The sequence below is a fragment of the Anolis sagrei genome, chromosome 4, assembly GCF_037176765.1.
Source record: "Anolis sagrei isolate rAnoSag1 chromosome 4, rAnoSag1.mat, whole genome shotgun sequence".
Classification (NCBI taxonomy): domain Eukaryota; kingdom Metazoa; phylum Chordata; class Lepidosauria; order Squamata; family Dactyloidae; genus Anolis; species Anolis sagrei.
This window is the reverse complement of record NC_090024.1, coordinates 6,107,462-6,124,399: the sequence shown is the minus strand read 5'-3', so window position 1 is coordinate 6,124,399 and position 16,938 is coordinate 6,107,462. Positions and strand designations below refer to the sequence as shown.

General features: G+C 42.8%; 1 protein-coding gene across 6 annotated transcripts in view; it reads left to right on the top strand.

Annotated features, from left to right (window-relative positions):
- EEF1D (eukaryotic translation elongation factor 1 delta) overlaps positions 1–16,410 on the top strand; it is a 50,773-nt gene extending 34,363 nt beyond the window's left edge. For 4 of the 6 annotated variants that reach the window (XM_067467240.1, XM_067467239.1, XM_060775978.2 and 1 more), the window contains 5 exons: positions 2,516–2,615; positions 4,706–4,806; positions 9,250–9,492; positions 12,526–12,720; positions 16,317–16,410. In XM_067467240.1, coding sequence (XP_067323341.1) covers positions 2,516–2,615; positions 4,706–4,806; positions 9,250–9,492; positions 12,526–12,720; positions 16,317–16,355 — 678 coding nt within the window. In that variant the 3' untranslated portion in view covers positions 16,356–16,410. Of the gene's footprint in view, positions 1–352; positions 425–2,515; positions 2,616–4,705; positions 4,807–9,249; positions 9,493–12,525; positions 12,721–16,316 lie in introns of all 6 variants that reach the window. The other 2 variants (XM_060775977.2, XM_060775975.2) reach the window with 1 other exon arrangement.
- The last annotated feature ends 528 nt before the right edge of the window (positions 16,411–16,938 follow it).

Below are 16,938 nucleotides of genomic sequence, written 5' to 3'. Positions count from 1 at the left end.
TGATGTGTCTTTTCTTCCAACACATAGAATCTCACCTGTCAAGTGTTGCTCATTCACTTTTACCTGGAATGGAGTGATTTGCTGTCCCAACTCAGCTAAATTGGCCCAGGGTTGATCTTGCTCCAGTTGAGGAAAACTGCACTTTGGAGCTGTAACTATGATTTGCAGTGTATGCTCTGATTGCTGTCTGACCCTCATCAGATTCTTCTACTTAAGCTTTTCTTCACTTAGGCATGTTTTTTCCCTGCATGGAGGCTTGAGTACTGCGCTTGCTTGTGCAATGCTGCATGAGTGAATCCATATAAAGAGAGTACACTTTTTTTACCCCCCAAATTGCTCTTGCCCCTTGCAGCTCAAGACAGTTTTGCACAATACTTCCGAAGCCCCTCCTGTTCGACGCAAGAAGCACTCGGGTCGTGCGACTGTAAGTCGCTTGTGGCTGTAAGGAGGTGGGAGGGGGGGGTCAGTGTCGCACGTTGGCCTCTCTGTCGTGTCTGTTAGGATCCGCCTGTGAGCGAGCGCTTGTGCTCATCCCCAACCCTTTCCTCCTGTTCCCAATACTGTCATCAAGCTGCTTTGCAAAATTTGCACCCTGCATTTGTCAACTCTTCAGTTGTGCACCTGAATGTATTAAATCATTGTGTTTGGTGATGTACAGGCATCTTTTAAGCATTGCATCTCAAGTAGAGAAAATAAACTTTCCTCACAGAGAGAGAAAGAAATCTATGCTATTCAAGCAACAAGAAAGACTTCATGCACACTTCCACCTGTGCGTGGCATAAATGTGATTTGGTTCCAGACAGGGCACAAAAGAGAGCTGATTAGAGGCTTTTGTTCGTCCAGTACAATGTTGGACTTTTGTATTGGAACAGCCAGGGCGATCTTAAAAGGAAAGGAAGCTTCGCAGTTTGCCATACAGTGCAGAATGGACTGGGACTGTTATCCTACTGTATTGATGGGCATGACCTCATGTAAGCTGGCCCAAGTCCCCTTTAGAGATGGTGGCGGGGCATAAATAAAGATTATTATTATTATTATTATTATTATTATTATTATTTGAAACACAACAAGATGAGTCCTCAGCAGAAAAGATCACTCTGCTGGCTGTTGTATTGGATCCCACATCGGACACTTCCCAAGTATCTAGGACTGTGTGATGTAATAATAATAATAATAATAATAATAATAATAATAACTTTATTTATACCCCGCTACCATCTCCCCAAGGGACTTGGTGCGGCTTACATGAGGCCGAGCCCACAATACAACAATGCAGACTACACAGAGAAGCCATTGAAATCCACAAGCATGTGGACAATTTCAACAGAAAGGAGGAAACCATGAAAATGAACAAAATCTGGCTACCAGTATTAAAAAACTCAAAAATTACAACAGCAAAACAACAGAGGGGAAACAAACAGGCACATAAAATCACTCTCAACAAAAGATTCCCCCCAGGCCCTTCCAAGCCATTGAATGCTAATCAAGGTGATCAGCTCAAACATTCACAGCTAGCTCCAGCAGACAAAAGTCCTTTGTCTGACCCTGGTCATTCCACAGATATATAAACCCATTTTTCCTACTTCCGACAGACCTCACTACCTCTGAGGATGCTTGCCATAGATGCAGGCGAAACGTCAGGAGAAAAATTGCCTCCAGAACATGGCCATATAGCCCAGAAAAACCTACAACAACCCAATACAAGCAATAACAACAACAATACAAAGCAATTAAAATAAATCTCATACACAGATTGTATCGGCGAATAATTCATGCAGATCCCAGTAAAGGTGGCCTTCTGCAACTGGCAGGTGGTAATTTTGTCAGCACCGATTGTGTTTAAGTGCAGGCCAAGGTGTTGAGGCACTGCACCCACTAGGACCACCTTGACTGGTTTGTGCCAGAGTCTTTGCAGTTCGACCTTTAAATCCTCATATCGTGCCAGCTTATTATTATTATTATTATTATTATTATTATTACACTTGTGATTCCAGTTATTTAGAGAACAGATACTCTTGCTATTTTGAGAAGAATTGATCTGTTCTAGTCCTGTAAAGAAGGCACCTTTCTTAGAATTTGATTTGCAATGTGTATGGATCTGGCATTTTGTTTTTCAAAGCAAGAGGTAGGATCCTTTTCCTGTGCAACACACATCCATATCAAAATACATACCAGCCACATAGAATGTCACCTGTAAAGTGCTGGAAGGTGCCATACAGTTGAGGCAATTCAGCAGTTACCTGTTTTCTTTCTGTATTTTCTTACTTCTTCAAAATTCAGGAAACTGAGGAAACCAAACCAGGGCACACCAGGTCCACCGTGAGCTCGTTGGAAATAAGGCTACCAAGCTTTAGGCATTTTTGTCGCAAACGATCTCGTTAAATACGCTTTCCCCCATTTGCTCCTTGTTTGTTTCCATCCTGTTGCTTCCGGTTTTGTCTAAAAAGTGTGTCTCTTGTCTATAAATTGCCAGCCACTTTCTCATCTGCAATCTCCTTCCTGCTTTCCGTTGCAGAGTGCCAGCAGTTCTTCTTCTGCAGGACCTGCTGGGGACCAGGGGGAGCTGATCACTAGGATTGCACACCTTGAGGCAGAGAACCAAAGTCTTCACAGCGGTGAGTGGAAAAACCTTGCCATGGGTCGAATGTGCTGGTGAATTATTTCTATTCTCTTAGATGTTACACATTGCTTGCAGCTTAAGGGACCAGGGCTTCATGACTGATATTCATAGAATCATAGAATCCTAGAGTTGGAAGAGACCTCATGGGCCATCCAGTTCAACCCCCTGCCAAGAAGCAGGAATATTGCATTCAAATCACCCTTGACAGATGGCCATCCAGCCCCTGTTTAAAGAAGGAGCCTCCACCACACTCCGGGGCAGAGAGTTCCACTGCTGAACGGCTCTCACAGCCATGAAGTTCTTCCTCATGTTCAGATGGAATCTCCTCTCTTGTAGTTTGAAGCCATTGTTCCATTGCGTCCTAGTCTCCAGGGAAGCAGAAAACAAGCTTGCTCCCTCCTCCCTGTGGCTTCCTCTCACATATTTATACATGGCTATCATATCTCCTCTCAGCCTTCTCTTCTTCAGGCTAAACATGCCCAGCTCCTTAAGCCGCTCCTCATAGGGCTTGTTCTCCAGACCCTTGATCATTTTAGTCGCCCTCTTCTGGACACATTCCAGCTTGTCAATATCTCTCTTGAATTGTGGTGCCCAGAATTGGACACAATATTCCAGGTGTGGTCTATCCAAAGCGGAATAGAGGGGTAGCATTCCTATCCTCTTTGTCAGCCTTATTATAGAAGCTGGAAATGGATCCAGTCTTCAGTATCCTTGAATTCTGTGCCGACAGATTTAACCATCCAGGGCTTGAAAATATATTTTTAAAATTCCAAAACTAGCTTCAATTTCATTATTTTATTCCAGGGACACAATTTTACCACATCGTTGCATAAAAGAGACTTGAGCACCCACAGATTTTGGTCCTGGAACAAAACCCCAGCAGATAGTAAAGGCCAAATTCATGATCGCAGGGATGGTTTTGATTTTGATATGTAATTATATATCCTTACAGTGAGGAAGTTATTCATTTCCTTCACAACTGCTGTTCTAAGCTTATAGACTCTTTTGACTTCTTAATTGCAGCCTCCTTTTTTATTATAAACTACTGCCACGCATTGCTGTGGCCCACATGGGGGTTCTGTGTGGGAGGTTTGTCCCAATTCTATCATTGGTTAGGGTCAGAATGCTCTGTGATTATAGGTGAACTATAAATCCCAGCAACTACAACTCCCAAATGTCAAGATTCTATTTCCCCCAAACTCCACCAGTGTTCACATTTGGGTATATTGAGTGTTTTTGTAGAGTTTGGTCCAGATCCATCATTGGATCTGGACCAGGTGAACTACAACTTCAAAACCAAAGGACACTGCCCACCAAACCCTTCCAGTATTTTCTGTTGGTCATGGGAGAACTGTGTGCCAAGTTTGGTTCAATTCCATCGTTGGTGGGGTTCAGAATGCTCTTTGATTGTAGGTGAACTATAAATCTCAGCAACTACAACTCCTAAATGAAAAAAATCATTTTTTTGAGCGAAGGACATACATTGGGTTGTTAAGTGTCTTGTGTCCAAATTTGGTGTCAATTCGTCTAGTGCAATGGTTCTCAACCTGGGGTCCCAGATGTTTTTGGCCTTCAACTCCCAGAAATCCTAACAGCTGGTAAACTAGCTGGGATTTCTGGGAGTTGTAGGCCAAAACACCTGGAGACCCACAGGTTGAGAACCACTGGTCTAGTGGTTTTTGAGTTCTGTTAATCCCACAAACGAACATTTTTATTTATATAGATGACTGGGCCAAGGTACAGTAAGTGGACAGACTCCAGTGTTGAGTGCATCCAAATAGTTCCAAACTTTTGGAAGCTAAGGTGATCCTACCTTGAGTTTTTCATGGGAAGATTTTTTAAGAGGACCCTTGTCATTGCCTTCTTTTGAGGAGGAGAGAGTGTGACTTTCCCATGGTCAACTGTTGGGTTTCCGGGCTAAACAAGGACTCAAACCTTGGTCTCCCAGCAGTCAAGTCCAAAGCACCACACCATGCCAGCATACAGTACAGTCCAATGCAGTGTCTAGGCAGAAGGAAAGCCAAATGTTCCTATGTTGTCATTCATTCATACATACTTATTTACCTTGTCTCTTCACGTCCTCAGTGGTTGTGGACCTGCAGCTTGCCATCTCCAGACTAGAATGTCGCCTGAATGTGCTGGAAAAAGCATCTGCTCATCATCCCTCCCCACCACCACCGACACAGGTAAAGCTGTGCTTGCATTTGACATGTGATGCACTGTATTCATTTATAAACATACAACTCCCCTGCTGTACCAGCTCCACTGGCTGCCGATCTGCTACCGGGCTCAATTCAAGGTGCTGGTTTTGGCCTTTAAAGCCCTAAATGGTTCCGGCCCAAGATACCTAACTGACCGCCTCTCGGCCTATGAGCCCACGAGGACTTTGAGATCTTCCGGGGAGGCCCTGCTCTCGATCCCGCCTGCGTCACAGGCATGGCTGGCGGGGACGAGAGATAGGGCCTTCTCGGTGGTGGCTCCTCGGCTGTGGAACACCCTTCCCGTGGTCATCAGGCTAGCCCCCTCCCTGTTGACTTTCCGCAGGAAGTTAAAGACCTGGCTATTTAAGAAAGCATTTGACCAAGAAGTGCATTGACTGGCTATTTGACCATAGGAATGGAACAACGGAAATGATATCGGATTGTGTGCTGACGATGAGACGATTTGGAATGTAGTAGAAATTTTGTAGTAATGTTGATGTTTTACTAAGATGTTTTCGGATAATGATGATTTGTAGATTGTTTTGCACTATGTTTTGTAAATTGCACTTGTTTTCATGTTGTACACCGCAATGAGTCGTCCTCGGGCTGAGAATTGCGGTATATAAGCGTAGTAAATAAATAAATAAATATAAACAAACATGCTGAGATGCTTAAGAGCCCTGCCTGCATTATAGGTCTCCAAAGAGGAGCGTTATTGGCCATCCAGCTTTAGCAAGGAGGTTCTTATTTAAGTCCCCCATAGTGCATAAATACATGAGCTGAAATCTGGTTGTTGACCTTAACATAAATTAATCCCTGGGTTGTTGTAGGTTTTTTCAGGCTATATGGCCATGTTTTAGAGTCATTCTCTCCTGATGTTTTGCCTGCATCTATAGCAAGCATCCTCAGAGGTTGTGAGGTCTGTTGGAACTAGGAAAATAGGTTTATATATCTGTGGAATGACCAGGGTGGGACAAAGGACTCTTGTCTGTTTCAACTGATTACCTTGATTAGCATTTGATGACCTGGCAGTTGTTTGGTGTAGCTTGTTAGTGCCTGGGGCAGTCTTTCGTTGAGAGGTGATTAGATGTCCCTGATTGTTCCCTCTGTTGTTTTGCTGTTGTAATTTTAGAGTTTTTAAATACTGGTAGCCAGATTTTCTTCATTTTCATGGTTTCTTCCTTTCTGTTGAAGTTGTCCACATGCTTCTTGTGTATTTCAATGGCTTCTCTGTGTAGTCTGACATGGTGGTTGTTGGTGTGGTCCAGCATTTCTGTGTTCTCAAATAAAATGCTTTGTCCAGGTTGGTTCATCAGATGCTCTGCTATGGCTGACTTCCCTGATTGAGTCAGTCTGCAGTGCCTTTCGTGTTCCTTGATTTGTGTCTGGGTGCTGTGTTTGGTGGTCCCTATGTAATTAATCCCGTTGATTTAATAGTTCTACTCCAGTTGAAAGAAGTTGAAAGAAGGAACTAGCGGAAGTCATTTCGGAACCATTGGCAACCATCTTTGAGAGTTCTTGGAGAACGGGAGAAGTTCCAGCAGATTGGAGGAGGGCCAATGTGGTCCCAATCTTCAAGAAGGGAAAAAAGGACGACCCAAACAACTACCGTCCGGTCAGCCTCACGTCGATACCGGGCAAGATTCTGGAAAAGATTGTTAAGGAAGTGGTCTGCAAACACTTAGAAACAAATGCAGTCATCGCTAATAGTCAACATGGATTTATCAAAAACAAGTCATGCCAGACTAATCTGATCTCTTTCTTCGATAGAGCTACAAGCTGGGTAGATGCGGGGAATGCCGTGGATGTAGCGTACCTGGATTTCAGTAAGGCCTTCGACAAGGTCCCCCATGACCTTCTGGCAAGGAAACTAGTCCAATGTGGGCTAGGCAAAACTACGGTGAGGTGGATCTGTAATTGGTTAAGTGGACGAACACAGAGAGTGCTCACTAATGCTTCCTCTTCATCTTGGAAAGAAGTGACGAGCGGAGTGCCGCAGGGCTCCGTCCTGGGCCCGGTCCTGTTCAACATCTTTATTAATGACTTAGATGAAGGGCTAGAAGGCATGATCATCAAGTTTGCAGACGACACCAAATTGGGAGGGATAGCCAATAGTCCAGAGGACAGGAGCAGAATTCAAAACGATCTTGACAGATTAGAGAGATGGGCCAAAACTAACAAAATGAAGTTCAACAGTGACAAATGCAAGATACTCCACTTTGGCAGAAAAAATGAAATGCAAAGATACAGAATGGGGGACGCCTGGCTCGAGAGCAGTACGTGTGAAAAAGATCTTGGAGTCCTGGTGGACAACAAGTTAAACATGAGCCAACAATGTGATGTGGCGGCAAAAAAAGCCAATGGGATTTTGGCCTGCATCAATAGAAGCATAGTGTCTAGATCTAAGGAAGTAATGCTGCCCCTCTATTCTGCTTTGGTTAGACCACATCTGGAATATTGTGTCCAATTCTGGGCACCACAATTCAAGAGAGATGTTGACAAGCTGGAAAGTGTCCAGAGGAGGGCGACTAAAATGATCAAGGGTCTGGAGAACAAGCCCTATGAGGAGCGGCTTAGGGAACTGGGCATGTTTAGCCTGAAGAAGAGAAGGCTGAGAGGAGATATGATAGCCATGTATAAATATGTGAGAGGAAGCCACAGGGAGGAGGGAGCAAGCTTGTTTTCTGCTTCCTTGGAGACTAGGACGCGGAACAATGGCTTCAAACTACAAGAGAGGAGATTCCATCTGAACATTAGGAAGAACTTCCTGACTGTGAGAGCCGTTCAGCAGTGGAACTCCCTGCCCCGGAGTGTGGTGGAGGCTCCTTCTTTGGAAGCTTTTAAGCAGAGGCTGGATGGCCATTTGTCAGGGGTGATTTGAATGCAATATTCCTGCTTCTTGGCAGGGGGTTGGACTGGATGACCCATGAGGTCTCTTCCAACTCTATGATTCTATGATTCTATGATTCTATGATTCTAAGTTACTGGATTTATGCTCAATCTTTCAGAGTTAATTTCAGCCAGGTAAATAAGACCATACTGAGAGCCCTGCAGGTAAATTAATGTCCCTTTCTCCAATTGTTTTCCAATTTGCCCTTCTTGCACACTGACTTGTCATGGAACCTGTGATGGAAACGGAATCTGGTACATCTTCCAGAGCTTTCCCTTCAGGTTTTATCATTTCTTTATGGGAGCTAAGACTTGGTCCTGCAACACCTCCCTGTCACTGTGCATTGCAAAGAAGGAGTGGTAACATCTTGTCTCCTGTATATGTCATCAGTCAGGGACCCCTCCTCCCAGCACCAATCAAATACTAATAATAATATAATTATATTACAATATAATTGGTATAGTACAATATAGCAATATTTAAAACTGATATTGGACTATGCTAATAATATAATATATTGTATGTATGTATGTATGTGTGTGTGTGTGTGTGTGTGTGTGTATATATATATATACACACACACACACACCTTGCAAGCCGCTCTGAGTCCCCTTCGGGGTGAGAAGGGCGGCATAGAAATGTCATAAATCTATATATATGTGTGTGTGTGTGCGCACGCGCTCTGTGCATACTGAGTACCTTAAAAACAAAATAACCAATGAACGAAATCACACCAAATTTGGCAGCAAAACTTCTCACAACAAAAGGAGTGACCATCACTCAAAAAATTATGATTTTTTTCATTTGGGAGTTGTAGTTGCTGGGATTTATAGTTCACCTACAATAAAAGAGCATTCTGGACTCCACCAATGATGGAATTGAACCAAACTTGGCACACAGAACTCCCTTGACCAACAGAAAATACTGGAAGGGTTTGTTGGGCAGTGTCCTTTGGTTTTGGAGTTGTAGTTCATCTACATCCAGAGATCACTGTGGACTCAAACAATGATGTATCTGGACCAAACTCTACACGAATACTCAATATGCCCAAATGTGAACACTGGTGGAGTTTGGGGAAAATAGAATCTTGATATTTGGGAGTTGTAGTTGCTGGGATTTATAGTTCACCTACAATCACAGAGCATTCTGACCCCCACCAATTATAGAATTGGGCCAAACCTCCCACACAGAACATCCATGTGGGCCACAGCAACGCATGGCAGGGGACAGCTAGTAAATAATTTATATTACATATAATACCTCTCTTTCTCAGGAGGTTTTTGACAGAGACTCGATAGCCGTCTGTCAGGAGGGTTTTGATTCTGTGTTTCTACATAGCAAAACAGGGTTACACAGGATAGTCCTTCCAACTCATATGGTTCGATTATGATTTCGTCAGGATATCCTTAGTGGAATTTCTCACAATGGACTGTGCTTCTGCTGTGCACACAGGAATATCTGCTTCTCCCATTGCCTTCAGCAATTCCTTTTGCTTTCCCTTATTTATTGGGTTTCTTTTATGTATTTTCTCCTTGAAGCACGTCACCCCCATGAGGAAGGTGGAACCACAGGCTGCTCCGTCAAAGAAAGTCAATCCGCCTTCAGCTTCGGCCGTTGCAGAGGAAGACGAGGACGACGACATCGACCTGTTTGGAAGTGACGAGGAGGAGGACCAGGAAGCAGCCCGAATTCGGGAAGAGCGACTAAAGCAGTATGCGGAGAAGAAATCCAAGAAGCCAGGCCTGATTGCCAAGTCCTCCATTCTCTTGGATGTCAAGCCTGTAAGTTTGTCTCTGATCAAGGCAGGGAATGAATTAGGGTGGGGGGCAGAAACCAAACCTCAGCAGATACCAAGCTCTTTTGTGTGAAGTACTTGTACAGTTAAGTTAGCAAAATGTTCTTCCTGATTGTTTGATATCTGGGTCTCATTCCTTTCCTGCGCCTCTCCTGATCTTCAGTGAGGAAATTGGAAATAGAGGCTGGAACCCTATTCCTAGTCCAAGAAAAAGAGTAAATTCACTGAACCAGTGAGAACTATTATTATGTGTTGGTTCACATTCAGTCATTACAGCCAGGGCTATTGTACTTGTGACTCCAATTAAGATTTGGCCATCTATATAAATAAAAATGTAATTTTCGTTTGTGGGATTAACATAAATCAAAAAGCACTGGACGAATTGACACCACATTTGGACCCAAGACACCTCTCAGGCCAACAAGTGGCCTGAAAAACACAGAGGAAAGGACTTAAAAAGCAAAACTAAAAACAAAAATACATTACAACGCATGCACAAAACCACACATATATACACAAACGCACACATACACACATGCATATACATACACAAAACACATACACAGAAAGGGAAGGAAGGAAGGAGGGAGGGGGAAGGAGAGAAGGAAGGAAAGAAAGAAAAAAGGGTAGAGAAAGAAGGAGAGAGAAGGAAGGAGAGAAAGAAGGAGGGAAGGAGAGAAAGAGGGAAAGAAACAAGGGTAGAGAAGGTGAGAAGGACGGAGAGAAAGAGGGAAAGAAGAAGAGAAAAGGAGGGAAAGAAAGAACGAAGGGTAGAGAAGGAGGGAGAGAAAGGGGGAAAGAAGGAGAGAAGGAAAGAAAGGAAGGAAGGAAGGAAGGAAGGTAGAGAAGGAGAGAAGGAAATAAAAAAGTGAAAGAGAAAAGGAAGGAGAGAAGGAACGAAAGAGAAAGAGGGAGGGAAGGAAAGAAACAAGGAAGGATGGAACCAAAGAGCAAAGGAAGTGAGAAAAGAAACAGGTAGAGAAGGAAGAAAGAAGAAGGGGATTCAAAGCGGCTTACAAGATATAATATACATACAATATATTATATTATTAGCATAGTACAATATCAGTATTATATATTACTATATTGTACTATACCATTATATTGTAATATTATTAGTAATATTACATGTAATATAAAATATATAATTATTACATTGTATTAGTAGTAGTAGTTAGTATATTGTATTCTATTTTTAAAGTGCTTTTTGCACTACAAATAAGATATGTGCAGTGTGCATAGGAATTCATTCATATATTTTTTTTCAAATTACAATCTGGCCGTCCCAACAGTTTGCGGGACTGTGACCTGGCCCTCTGCTTAAAAAGTTTGAGGACCCCTGCTTTATATGGTCTCAGGATCTGGCTGATTTAAATGTGGAATTCTAACTACTTTGTGAACAAACTGATGGCTCTTTTAATTCTTTGCTAGTTTAAGAAAGTGATTTAGGCGCAAACTGTGATGGGTTTTTGGACTGTACGAAATAGCAGCTTGAGAAGCTGGTTTCTTGCCCCAGGAGAATACACCAAACTGACAATTTAAGTTCACAAAGCAGAAACCTCACTGGCCCATCGCCATGTTATTTGTACCTTTGACTTGCCTTCAGCTCAGAATTGAACTGACTTGATTGTGCCTTTGTACTCATACACACCAGTTCAGGTGTGGTTTTGCAGGGAGGTTTTACATCAAGGAGCTTTATAGAAACTTAATTGGAAGGCAGGAAAAAGGTCCAAAACCTTTATGGAATTGCTAACTAGACTGGTTTTAGTTGGAGAATCAACTAAGTCACATATCAAGATTTTTGCTAACTAGATTGGACAACTGGTTTTAGTTGGAGAATCAACCAAGTCACCTGTGAAGATTTTTTCCCATAGAGTTTTCATCAGTAAGGAATACTTGGATCAGTTGTTTCTTCTGAAATTTTATCTGGATAAGGCATGGGCAAACTTGGGCTCTGCAGGGGTTTTGCTGTATAAGTACACCTTAATGTTGTTTATTTGATTGTCCATGATTTGATGTGTTTTATGTTTTTCTTGGCATTGAATTTTTGCCAAATTTTGTTGTAAACAGCCCTGAGTCCATTTTGGGTGATGGGGTGGGATAGAAAAAAAGTTGTTGTTGTTGTTGTTGTTGTTATTATTATTATATATTTTGATATTATTATATTATTTGATCACTCTGCTGGCTTCTGAATTGTATCACACATCAGGCACTTCCCAGGTGTCTAGGACTGTGTGATGTATCAGCGAATAATGTGTGCAGATCCGAGTTGGGTAGCTTTTTGCAGCTGACAGATGGTAATTTTGTCAGCGCTGATTGTTTTTAAGTGCAGGCCAAGGTCTCAAGGCACTGCACTCAGTGTGCCGATCACTGCTGGGACCACCCTCACTGACATAATAATAACAACTATTATATATTATATATTGTTGTTATTATTATTATATTATTTGATCACTCTGTCGGCTTCTGTATTGGATCACACATCGGACACTTCCCAAGTGTCTAGGACTGTGTGATATATCGGCGATTAATGCATGCAGATCCGAGTTGGGTGGCCTTTTGCAGCTGCCGATTGTTTTTAAGTGCAGGCCAAGGTCTTGAGGCCTTCACTCAGTGTACCGATCACCACTGGGACCACCCTCACTGACATAACAACAACAATAACAATTATTATTATTATTTCAGACTTCAACTTGCACAATTCCTAACAGCACCGACTGTTAGGAATTGTTAGAGTTGAAGTCCAAAACCCTAGAGGGCCCAAGTTTGCAATGCCTGATCTAGAGCAGCTGGTATTTACTAGTGGCCTCTTATCCAAGGACTAACCAGGGCCAACTCTGTGTTACTTACGGGATCAGGTGTCTTTAGGACAGTGCTTCTCAACCTGTGGGGCCGCAGGTGTTTTGGCTTACAACTCCAAGAAATGCTAGCCAGTTCACCAGCTGTTGTGATTTCTAGGGGTGGAAGGCCAAAACATTGGGGATCCTCGCTCACCCTTTCCTCTCTGCTTTTTTCCCAGTGGGATGATGAGACAGACATGGCCAAGATGGAAGAATGTGTCCGATCCGTTCAGATGGACGGCTTGGTCTGGGGAGCCTCCAAACTGGTCCCAGTAGGCTATGGAATCAAGAAGCTCCAAATCCAATGTGTAGTGGAGGACGACAAAGTGGGGACAGATATCCTAGAGGAAGAGATCACCAAGTTCGAAGACTATGTAAGTCACCTGGGAAGTGCCAGGATCACGTTGAGTGTTTTCAATAGTCACTTATTTCAGCTGTGACAGATCTATGGGGGTCACTTTTCTCTTGCTGGGGCTCTCTAAAGGCAAATTGTCTTCCTTTAGAAGTACATCCTGCTCAAATGTTCATTTAGCTTTCCAAGCTTTCAGCAAATACTCCATTGCTCTATTTAAACACATTTGGGGGGGGGGGGGTAGTTGTTATGATAGAACAGAAACGAAAATCTTACAGCTTTGCAGATGATATTGAGTTGAAAGTCCTAACAACCCACAGTTGACATAATAAATTGTGAGAAATGCTGGGAATTGTCATCACAGGCTATCCCTCGTAGGCGAATATGATTGCCTTATTTATTTATTTTATTTATTTATTTCGGGTATTTTTACCCCACCTTCTCAACCCCCTGGGGGGGACTCAGGGCGGCTTCCAGCCGGCACATATTTGATGCCTACAATTAAACACAATAAAATACAGAACAAACAGTAATTATAAATAATTAAAACATTAAGTTAATACAATAAAATCTACTAGAAAAGAAGCCAGCCTGGTGGCTATCATTTCGCCGAGTTCTGTAATTAGTGAGTCCATTCAGCTTATCATAATCCGTTTCCAAAGCTCTTGTCAGTCTGCCAGATTACCCAAATGCCTGGTCCCATATCCATGTTTTTAATTTCCTTCTAAAAGAGAGGAGGGATGACGATGATCTATTTCCCCGGGGAGTGAATTCCACAGGCGGTGGGCCACCACCGAGAAGGCCCTGTCCCTCGTCCCCACCAGACTCGCTAATGTAATAATAACAGTGGAACCCCCGGTGGCGCAGTGGGTTAAAGCGCTGAGCTGCTGAGCTTGTTGACCAAAAGGTCGCAGGTTCGAATCCGGGGAGCAGCGTGAACTTTTGCTGTCAGCCCCTGCTTCTGCCAACTTAGCAATTCGAAAACATGCAGATGTGAGTAGATCAGTAGGTACCCCTCTGGCAGAAAGGTCACAGCGTTCCATGCAGTTATGCCAGCCACATAACCTTGGAGGTGTCTGGACAACACCGGCTCCCCGGCTTAGAAATGGAGATGAGCACCACACCCCAGAGTCGGACACGACTGGACTTAACGTCAGGGGAATTATTAATTTTTTTTATTATTAACTTTATTTGTACCCCGCTAGCATCTCCCGAAGGACTCGATGCGGCTTAGAAAGGCCAAGGCCAAAACCTTTACCTATCTTTACCCTAATAATAACAGTAATTATAGAGTAAAATAATAAATGTAATAATAATAACAATAATGAATAAAGTAAATTAATAAATGTAATAATAGAGTAAAATAATAAATGTAATAATAAAAATAATATATGTAATAATAACAATAATAGAGTAAAATAATAAATATAACGGCGCTCCATGGAAGTGTCTGTGGACAACACCAGCTCTTCGGCTTAGAAATGAAGATGAGCACCACACCCCAGAGTCGGACATGACTTGTCGTGACCCACAGAACACAGAATGTCTTAAACAGCAGTTGAGGTGCAAAATAGTAGTATTTTAATGCAAAACAAACTAAATGAGGCACTTTAAAAGTCAGTGCAAACAGATGTTTTCAAACAGTAACACAAAATGCTAGATAAGCAGGCTTGAATTGCAGCCAAGAAATAACAAGAGATACGATGAACTAGGAGCAGAATACAAAACAAAACAGTCTTTAAGGGTTGCAAGGCATGGAGCAAAATCCAGTAGGCAAATGCGTAGTCAGTCAGTTCCAAGGGTCAAGAAGCCAGATGTACACTCACGAGCGAAGGTTCCAAGGTCTTCTCCTACTACTAGTAGTAGGTATGGTGTCAGAATGCTGACTCACAACATGACTGGACTTAATGTCAGGGGACAACCTTTACCTTTTAATAAATATAATAATAATAAATGTAATAGAAATAATAAATGTAATAGAAATAATAATAATAATAATAATAATAATAATAATAGTAAAATAATAAATAACTTTGACTCAAGTAGAAGCCAAGGGGGGCATCTCCTCCTATGAACCGGTGCGAACTCTTAAGATCTTCCAGGGAAGCCCTCCTTTCACTCTCATCACCATCACAAGAACGGTTGGTGGGGACGAGAGAGAGGGCCTTCTCGGTGGTGGCCGCCTGCCTCTGGAACGCCCTTCCAAGGGAAATAAGACAGGCCCCATCCCTCTCCTCCTTTCGTAAGAGCTTGAAGACCTGGTGGTTTCAACAAGCCTTTGAGAATGACCAGTTCTAGTCCAACCCAAACATTGTTGAATGTGGCCTACTTCCTACCTATTACCCCGGTCATCCCTCTAATAGGCCCTGGAAATGAGCAGCCACAAACCCATACCTGCTATCGCCGTTAGCCTGTTATAGCACTGTACTTAATTCCCAGCCCCTCATATTTTGAGTTTGCACTAGCCTTGGCCCGGCTTTTTAATTGCTCTGAATAGGCAGGATTATTTTTACATGTACATGTGTTGTTGTGGTAATTGTATGCTTATGTTGTTTTGTGAATTTTATGTTATGTTGTTTACTTTTGGTGATGTTACTTGGGAACCGCCCTGAGTCCCCCTCGGGGAGATAGAGCGGTATATAAACAAAGTTTTATTATTATATTATTATTTTTCAGCTTTATAAAAAGGCTGAAAAACTCTGCTTATACTCAAGTATATACTTATTTTATTTATTTATTTAAAAGTTTTGTATACTGGCCTTCTCACCTCTCTTGAGGGACTCAGACCGGTTTCCAACCATAATATCACATACAATCAATAAAACATCATAATGCATATTACAGTAAAACATTAAAACAGCAATTACAATCAATAACTATAATGGTCAGTCGTCACACTAAAATCGTTGTTCATCATCCTCCATCCACATCTCAGGGTGTTGACTCACTCGTCGAATGCCTGTCTCCATAACCAAGTCTTCACCTGTTTCCTAAATGTCAGGATAGACGGGGCGGTTCTGACCTCCAGTGGGAGAGAGTTCCAGAGTCGAGGGGCCACCACCGAGAAGGCCCTGTCCCTCGTCCCCACCAGACTCGCTAATGAGGCCGGTGGGACCGAGAGCAGGTCCTCTCCAGACGATCTTAATAATCTTGATGGTTCGTAGGGGAGAATACGTTCGGAGAGGTAAACAGGGCCGGAGTCGTTTAGGGCCTTATAGGTTAACACCAGCACTTTGAATTGTGCTCGGAAGCTAATTGGTAGCCAGTGGAGCTGGTGTAACAGCGGAGTGGTGTGCTCCCTGTACCCAGCACCCGTTAGTAGCCTGGCTGCCGAGCGTTGGACTAGCTGCAGCTTCCGGGCAGTCTTCAGAGGCAACCCCACGTAGAGAGCGTTGCAGTAGTCGGGCATATACGGTATGCCTCCTCTTTCTTAATGCCATTAGACCTGAATCTTACTGGTTAGCTTCAACTAGAGTAAATGCATTAGCTTGCTGGTAAATGTTAAGTCAACAGGTCAGGAAATCCAGTTGGTTCAAAGTAGGTTTTGGACCTCGGAACACCCCACAAGTAAAAGCGAATCTTTTCTCACCGGCCTTTTTCTCTCTTTATGTCTTTCAGGTGCAGAGTGTTGACATAGCTGCTTTCAACAAGATCTAGCAGCAAACCTTTACACTTTTTAAAGTTAATAAAAGGTCAAGAGTTGGAAGAGCAATGATGTGTGACAGCTGTTTCCTTAACCCAGGCATGGGCAAACTTGGTCCCTCCAGGCGTTTTGGACTTCAGCTCTCACCATTCCTAACAGCCAGTAGGGTGGGAGTTGAAGTCCAAAACACCTGGAGGGACCAAGTTCGCCCATGTCCTTAACCCTTGGAGATAGTCTTAGTAGGTACTAATTGGAAAAGCAACATGGCTTGGATGTGAATTCTTGAAGGACTTACTACAAGCATAATTGCAAAGCTATTAGAGAGAGTAGTAAAAGACCTTGGGAAAAATACCAGTGTGGCTGAACAAAAAGCTTTAGTGAAGGGCAAATGATAGAAAAGACATGCAGAAGAAAGGAAAAAAGGAAAATTTCACCAATTACGAGATGTATTCCACGCTGCAGCAGAGTAGCACAGCTCAAGGGCAGATGTCTTCACTGTGTCTGGTTGTGATCCCCAGGTTGTGCCAGTCAGCTTTCGTACGATATTATTTCTAGCACCCACTTTTTGCTTGATGGTCAAGCAGTACTTGTTATAAT